An 8,491-nucleotide genomic window follows, 5' to 3' on the forward strand; every position below is an offset into this window, starting at 1 on the left:
CGGGGCCGGGAGAGGCCCAGCGGGCGGGACAGACCTGGGAACTACCCCCAGACAGGGGACATCTGGCAGCTGGGGGGATTTCTGCCGTGTGTGCTTCCGTGAGGCCGCCCGAGACCTGGGTTCTTCAGTGACATGACCTCATGCAACGAATGCAAACGTTATTTTAGGCTTAACTCTCCCGGCCAGGCGGGCAAGGGCGTGCGTCGCACTGACACACAGGACACCCACCTTATCTCCGCGCGCCACACGGGGCGGCTGGGAGGGGCACTCGGTAAGGGGCTGACAGTAGCTGCTCTGTGTTGATCCTTAGACAAATCCCACATTTATCGTTGGCGTGGTTATGCAAGCAGCACAGTTACATAATCGGAATCTAAAAATACAGGGAAAAGCCCTGTGCGCATGTAACTGTACCTTAACGTGTCTGAAGCAAACAGAAGGCAGCGCGGAAAGGTAACTGTTGCGGGCGCAGGTAGGAACCAGAGTAAGAAATTGCTCTCTGCTGTTTCGACTTGTGCTTCCTCTTTGTTTGTTTTCAGATGGTCTTAAATGTCTGATAGCTCTGGGCTTCCAAATGTCCGTATTACACGGTGATATTGAGATATATATGTGTGGTCATACGGTATAAACCAGGGTCCAGTGGAATTAGGACACTCAAAAAAAAATTCCAAAGGTTTTTATAAAAATCTTCTATTCAACAGTGTATCATGGCAACATGCAAAATCTTCTGGACAAGGAGGTGATCAGAAATACAATTTTAAAAATCAGCACAAAAAAAAGTAGTAAAGATGTGTTACCGAAAGTGATTTTCAGTGCATTTTTCATTACAGTAAAAATATCCATTTTACGGAACTGTCAAAAGTAGGGCAGACTGGTGACACTGTCTATAATCTTTCTAAAAATTACACAGGAGTCCTGCTAGGAAAACAAACACAACTGAACAGTGCTGAAAAGCCAAGGGGAAGAGTAAAATATTAAACTGAGACCGATTTTTTAGAAAACAGGCCTAATGTGCGCTGGTGCCCATGTGTTTTAGAGGGCGAGAGGGTGGGTGGGGGTGCCCGGCAGTGTGCAGGGACACACCGACCAAGTGGTCCTCGTGGAATGGCAGAGCAAGGGCTCTGCAGACCCCGGCTGCACCAGGGGGGAGCCGGGCCCCCCTCGCAGCGGGCTCTGCAGAGTGTGACGCAGGGAGAGGAAAGGCTCTCTGGGATTGAATGAAAACCACTCAGCCTCTGGTAGAGGTTAGGATTCCAATGGGGCTGCTCTGCACTAGAGAGGCTGTCCTGAAGGAGAGATATGCTGCATGCTGCACCACTGTAGATACACCCGGTGGTGAGGGGGCTGTAGGAGATATCTCCTCCCCTGCCCTGCTCCCACCACCCCACCCCACCCATGCCAGTGCTCCGCAGTAGGGCTATGGTGATCGTTTCTCCCTCTCCCTAAGTGACACTTCCATTTACAGTGGTGAGTGCCATTGCAGGCCCTAGGGAAGAGGACCGAAGTGACCGTGATCTTCAACCTCCCTTCTCAAGGTTAGATAAGGAGAACGGTTGACTGGGAGCAATCTGGTTGAAGAGCCTGTTGGAAAGCCACCAGCAGCTGTTGCAACAGATGGTGTCTAAAGAACAACAGCACCCACCGCTGATTGGGAACTGCTGGCCCTGCTGCAGCAGCAGGGCTCGTTCGACGCGTTCCGACTTTCCTACAACCTCCAGACTTTCAGGGATGTGGGAGGCGTTCAGCCCTCTTGCCTCAGGGGGTGCTGGGGTATCACCTGGCTTCCTGGGAGAAACACCCACCGGGTTTGTGTTTTCATGGGGGGCAGCCTGGGTGGGGAGGAGCAGGTGGGGTTTGCTTGTGGTTCAAGACTGACACAGTGCCGGTGGCCACCAGACTGTCTGGGTATTGGGGGAGATAGATAGATACACACTAACGCTGCAGAGAAGATAAATGCCTGGGAAGTTCTCCCTACTATTGAGGTCTTCCTGTAATATTTTAAGACATCTTAAAGTAATATTTAGGGGGATGGGGGCTTTCTGTTCCGCAGAGCCAAGAATCACTTGAGACACTTGTACATACCAGCTCCTCTGGAGAAAGCACAAGCCCAGGGTGCCGATCTAGTTTTGTTTGTTCTGTCACTGGTGAGTTTACCTGATAACAGTGTGCTACAGATAAATACAAGCAGTGTGAAATAAATATACATTCTCTTTTCTCTGCCGCTGTGCAGGGATCCAGCTTTGGCTCTGCTGGTATCACACATGCATAACCTGGGTCTCTTTGGCCAGAAAAGGGCCACAGAGGTCTCAGGGCTTCTGAAGATCACAGTTCACATCATTGCCAAGTGACAGCAATGTAGCTTTAGCAGCCACATTAATGAGACTCATTACTAATGATCTGGTTCTTTTGCTTTTTTCCAGGGCTGCCTCCTCCTGGGGGAGAATGGTCTCTGAGGACAGATTGGGCTTTCATAAAGGCAACTGCATACATCTTACATTGAGTTAATTATTCTGTTCCCAAACCAGCTGTGGAGTAGTGTACTGGGAACCTTACAATTTAAAGCACTTACAACCTCAAAATAGCCTCTTATTCATATGTAGTCCATCAAGGATAGTATTACATGACTATTATGTGGTAGGCAAGGGAAAATCAGGGCATTTGGAGGTCATAGAGAGGAGTCCATGTAATGCAGTGCATGAAGAGGCCTCAGTGCATTTCTCTAAACCAGTTTATATTTAGAAGGGCATGGTCAGCATATACCAGGGTTTCTTCTAGCATGTGTAGAATTTTCTGCAGGCTTTCTCTCCAAATAACCTTTGAGAAGGCTCTTCAAACACTGATGAAGGTGCTGCCTAATGAGGTGAGTAACAGAAGATAATGTTAATCAGTGCTGGCTGAAGACTTGGAGAAAAAGATGTGCCAAAATACCAAATGTGGGTTTGTTTCTATATTATACTTTTGTTTTATTCATTGTTGAAGTCCTTTCATGAGGTATCATTTTACCTGAAATATCAAAAGCCCTATAAGATATTCTGAATTACTTCCAACCGTCCCCAATGAAAGTATGACTTTTAGGTAGGGAAAAAAAAGCTAATTTCATCTTTTGCCCTCTAACGTACTCAGCACAGTAGGGAAGAGGTGATACTTAGCCCTCCTACTAGCCATTGCCTTCCTGTGTGAGTAAAGAAATTAACTTCAATCTACCACTGGAGGGAAAGTCCTGTTGTGAATAAGCAATGGTGGTGTTTGGAAGATTTGAGATGCTTTTGAAGATACACCTTCAGCCTCACCCAGCTCAACCCACTCACGCTGGCAAACATCAGTCTTCAGAGCTCTTGCTCAACATAATCCTTTACTGTACAGCTCCGTCTCTCATTTATTTTTCCTTTCTGTATTTTCACCTTCAAGACAGATTTTAATGATTTCTGTCTTAATAAGAAGTTTTATCTGAGTAAAAACATTGAACCTCTTTGTTTGCTCTGGATTTTTATCCTTCACTAAAATCTCTTTAGTAAATCTGATTCTGTTCTGACATTTTCTGTGGAACCCCACTGGCCGTGAGTGAGGGTAGAATTTGGCTCTATTTAAGAAGAGTAGGTGTTAAAGAAAGAGAGGCTTTAGCCTCACCCAACTTTGTCTAATGTAGCTCATGCTTGCAGTTTCTCTGGGAGAACATCTTCACAGATACACAGACATACAAGCATGGTCCCTTTATGTGATTTTTTTTTTTATCCTTTCTCAAGTATCAGTCTTGTGAAAATAATGTCTTGATGGGTAAATTTCTACTGCAGCCATTATGTTCTTTTGTAATAATTGAGCAGGCATAGTGCTTTGATCTAATATTGAAGAGATTAACTTGCCTTTAGAGATTCTATCCCACTATCTTTTTCAGACTGGATAAACAGGAATCCTTGCATCATTTTCTCTTTCTTGAGTAACTAATTAAGGACAATTATACTTTATAAACATAATTCCTTAATAGATAAAGAAAAGCGAAAGTGATACTTGTATTTTAAAGCCTCACTTGGAGGTAAGAAAAGCTAGATGTGTTAAAGGGAATCACAGTAACTGACACCATCATGGTTGCATAGCAATGTTCATTTTAACCTCTCTTTCACCAGGAGCTTCTGATTTTTTGCCCTCTTTACCTTCAAGTTGAATATTTTCAGGTTTGTGCTCTTTATCCTTTACAAACCAGTAATAAAACCAATCTGAAATACTCTGAAAAAACTCTAGATAGCAAACTGGGGAAAAAACACGTTTTAAGAAAATTCCTCTGAATATTTGGGTTTTTTTAAGTTCTTGTTTTTGAAGGATTAGGGGTAGAACGTGTTTTTCTGGACAGCAGCAAATCTGAATATAAGTATTGCAGTGAAATCAGTTTCACTGTGATGAAGAATAGCATACTGGGTGCCTGCATATTTCATGTGTTTTCCGTGGTCAGAATCCACCACTTTCCCACCTACCTGGGGCTCGCAGCAAGAGGAAAGGACAACTTGTCCTTTGCAAGGGTTGCAGGACTGAACCCTCACAAACTGCTAAGGAAATTGTTTCGTTTGTGTGTGCCGAGTGTTTTCCAGAGCACAAATTGGTGCTCACTGTTAGTAAGCTGAAAGGAGGGATGCTTGGCATGGACAAAGGAAAGATTGCTGTTGCACTCATGTTGAACTTCCATGCTTTTAAACAGCTGATACATTTTCACGTCTGGATTCCAGCCACATAGGCTAATTTTCTCTGACAAGAAGCTGCAGGAGAACTTTTGGAATTAAGCCTTCATTTGGTACTCGCACTAATGCCTGGAAAATACACTGCAAATTACCGTCCTTTCTCAGCCAGACTGCAAGTCAGATGTTGCCCCTGTGACCGGTTTGCGTAATGTGTCTCACCACCTGGGGAGTCCCAGGAGGAGAAAGAACCCTGGTTCCCTGATAAGGCACGTGTCCCAGGAGGGCAGTGGGGTCCTGGAAGGGAAAGCGGCTGCTGAATGGCAGGACTAGAGCAGGACTTGCAGCTGACAGAAGGTAGGGCACCAGCACTGAGAGAGGGAGCAACACAGAGCCAGCTCCAGCCAGCGGACAGAGAGCAGACAGCAGCTGCAACAAGTCCAGGCTGCTGGGCACCTCGGAGCCAAATAGCCCTCTCCCAGCCACCCTCTCTGGCTCTTTTTTATTATTCTGGGGGTCCCTGCTAAAGCATCTCAATTCAGCCCAGTGGCTCCCTGCAGCCCAGGCTACGCCTGCTGCCTTTCATCTCATGTCTGCCCTGCTCTCCTACCGTGCTGCACACCCTTAGCTTCCTAGCAACACCTGAGTCCATGGGGGAGCGTGCATCTACCTATTTTGAGAATCCTTGCCTAGTGGTTTTCAGTCTCAGGGGTGGGAGGAGATGGAAGGTGGAAGCAGGGAAAAGGAGCTGGAAGATGGCTGCTTAATCAGTGGGGGAACAGCACACACAGCCGGTGCCTTTAGGGATCCGTGAGCCACTACCGAGAGCATAAGATGACTCACAGAGTTACAAACCCATATACCCAGCAGCTACACTTCTGTCCTACTGAGTTCTGCCCACCTAGTGCCCTCAAACGTGTGTCTTTTGCTACAGGGTAGGGAACTTCCACAGCACTTTAAATCCTTCCTCTCTCCTTCCCTCACGCCCACCTTTGCAAAAGGACTGCAGTGGTTCAGCTGCGCTCTGGCCTGGGGTGAGGGCAAGGGAGATCTCTCCTTTGAAAGTGGGGAAAAAACAGACAGAAAGGCAAGAGTAATGCACTGCAGCATGTGGTTTACTTAATGTAGCTTAGTGTTAATTATTTATGATAATTCATGATCTTCCCTAGTATATTGCCTAATGATATCTGTCATTGTAACAACAGTTAATAAACAACTCCCAGGCCTGCATGCAACCAGATCTACTGCATTATAATGAAAAATGTTTAATATTTCCTTTTTAATATTATTATTAGCCTACCCTTTCCAGTATTTATTCTCCATAGATTTCTGCATCTCGTTGCTTCCTTCCCTTCCCTCTCTCCTCCCTCCCTTCTCTCCCATTAAGCCCAAGACACTGACGTGTGTTGTCATTCACTAACTGTACACGAGTGCTACTGTACTATTGCAATGTGTTATAAATAGCACAGATTCAAGAGTACAGTTCATTCTGAAAAATTATCTTTAGCGATGACCTTTGAAACTCCATCTTTCCTGTTTTTCACAGCATGCTCTGGATCATGATGCTCTTAATTTGGTGCAGTTTATTAATTGCAAAAGAGCATAGAGGCTGAGCAGTAAGCAGAGGATTTAAACAATGAGGTGGATAATTAAAAAGGATTAATGAGGTGGATTAAATAAAGGGATTGAGGCCAAACAGAGCACAAATTTTCTAAACATCAGTGGCCCCAAAACTCTAGCATCCAAGGGCATGTCTCTCTTTCCACTTAGATATTTGCTTTTTATCCAGAAGTGTCAGTCTTTCTTTCATACCAGGTTTATCAATGCAGTCCAGGAAAGCTGAGCAGCATCTAGTGTCTCCTCCTGTGGCCCTAAGTGCCCCTTCTATCTAGTACATGTTCCCCAACTGGTTTGCTTCCAAGCCATTGCTGCACCTGTTTCCACTACCATGTTAAAAAAATCCAAAGATGACACTAATCCTGTGCCTCTGCAAGCTGGTGAAGTGGTTCTCAAGAAAACACTGGAAAGATGGGGGAAAAGAAGGACTTGACTTGGATTCTGAAGCAGTAAGATCCTGCACAATCCATCTCTAAAGCTCCTTGGCCAACACCAATCCATGGAAGGGCTCCTCTATAGGCAAGTCTGGAGCTCAACAAATCCTAAAAAGACTGATGGAATTGTCCCCAAATCCTGCTGTTGAAGGGTGGGTTTTATTTCTTCCTCCTTCCCTTCAAGTCAGCAGTGATTCCACTTCAAATCTGTGCAAAGCCTTGGGGTGCCCACAGAAGGCTGTGCAGGTGGTTGCAGAAATGGAGAGCCATCCCCCAGAGCAGAAGGTGACATCGTAGATGGTAAGGTTCTGTGTCAGCTGTAGGTATGGCAAATGCTTATTGTTGTAATTGCTTATTGTTGAAGGGAGCTCAATAAACATGTTATCTCTTGATCCTTAGCTGCCAATCCAGGACCAGAACATTTTTGCATGGCTGTTTTGCAAACTGTGGAAGGTGGCTTGAAAAGCAGGGAGAAATGCAGCATTTCTGCCACATGACCCTGCTCTGTCTACCTCACCTTTTTCTTAGTTGCAGCAGCGCTGTCTGGCCAACCACTGACTTGATCGCAGCATAAAGCAATTTGCATGTACAGCATTATTTTTATTAATTATTTTGCTATTTATCGTGTGACTTAGGAAGTAGAAATCCTGTAATGGAAGAAGTTTAACGTAAGGCATGCTGAGGGGTACATCTGGGGAGCAGCCGCCCGAGGCGGGCAGCCGCGGGGGCGGGCGGTGCCCAGTGCCTGGCTGGCCCTGTGCCCTGCCGGGGTATGCACACTCGGCCTCAGAGGGCAGCATTTGCCCAGTTCCCCGCTATCCCTTGTGAAGCGGCTCTTCACAGGAGGAACGAGAGACGGTTGTAGTTTTCACTTTTTCCGCACTGCTGGTCTCATGTATTGGTCCAGCTTCGAGGGAGACTTTTCTCCAGCTCCCGAGTGACTGTTGTCATAACGCTGTAGCGTTACTTCTGCTAACCAACTGACCTGATAGCCAGTGTCAGGACCTGTACTACGACAGTAGCCGTGCAAAGACTCACAGCTAAACCTTCACCCCAAAGATAGCTCTGGCAGAGCAACCTGCGCTCGTCAGACCATCTCCCCCTGCAGGCGCGGTTTCCTGAGGGTTCCGCCCTCCTCTCTAAACTTCCAGTCTTCTCCAGTCGTCCCTGCCCTTCTCACCCTCCCTTTTCTTTTGCTTTCTTTTCGCCTCTTCTGGAAGCTCCTGCTTCATCCTCTGCTGACAAATGTGCTTATTAGCGTAGGCCCTGCTCTCTCCTGTTGCTCACAGGGCAGTAGGTGTCAGGAGTTGGTGGATTTAAAGCTTTCATTAATTTCTGCGTACCGACTGTCTTTTCCTTAAGTATTATCTCAGTCCCAGCATCTTCCACATTATGGTGAAAATTCATAAAAGCAGAGGAATGCAAGACTCATGATAAATGTAATGTGACCTCTGCTTATAATCCCTGGTTAAGCCATGTTCAATAAAGAAAGTTGCTGTGGTGGTGTGCTGTCAAACCCAGTAACGGGACATTTGCTGTGCTATCCTTTTCACTATTTATTCCTGGGCTTTTTTTGATTTGATGTAACATTTTGATGTTGTTCAACTCAGTATTCTATTTCACTTTGCTAGATGTTTAGGGGTGAGCCCTGCCTCCGAACTGCGTGACCACGCACTGCCCAGGGGCCGGGGCCGTGGACGAGGAGGGCTGTGCAGAATGGCGGCAGCGCGGGGCTCTGCGGGGGCACAGCACCGTCCGTCCTGCCCAGCCTGACCCCCC

General features: G+C 46.4%; 1 protein-coding gene across 7 annotated transcripts in view; it reads left to right on the forward strand.

The window, feature by feature from the left end:
- The first annotated feature begins 260 nt into the window (after nucleotides 1-260).
- The window catches only part of LOC104127117 (U2 snRNP associated SURP domain containing), a 54,808-nt gene continuing 46,577 nt past the window's right edge, over nucleotides 261-8,491 (forward strand). The window contains exons 1-2 of one of the 7 annotated variants that reach the window (XM_035895235.1): nucleotides 261-4,166; nucleotides 4,685-7,012. In XM_035895235.1, coding sequence (XP_035751128.1) covers nucleotides 7,010-7,012 — 3 coding nt within the window. In that variant the 5' untranslated portion in view covers nucleotides 261-4,166; nucleotides 4,685-7,009. Of the gene's footprint in view, nucleotides 7,013-8,491 lie in introns of all 7 variants that reach the window. The other 6 variants (XM_035895238.1, XM_035895237.1, XM_035895239.1 and 3 more) reach the window with 6 other exon arrangements.

This window comes from Egretta garzetta, unplaced genomic scaffold, assembly GCF_000687185.1.
Source record: "Egretta garzetta isolate BGI_Z169 unplaced genomic scaffold, ASM68718v1 scaffold425, whole genome shotgun sequence".
Classification (NCBI taxonomy): domain Eukaryota; kingdom Metazoa; phylum Chordata; class Aves; order Pelecaniformes; family Ardeidae; genus Egretta; species Egretta garzetta.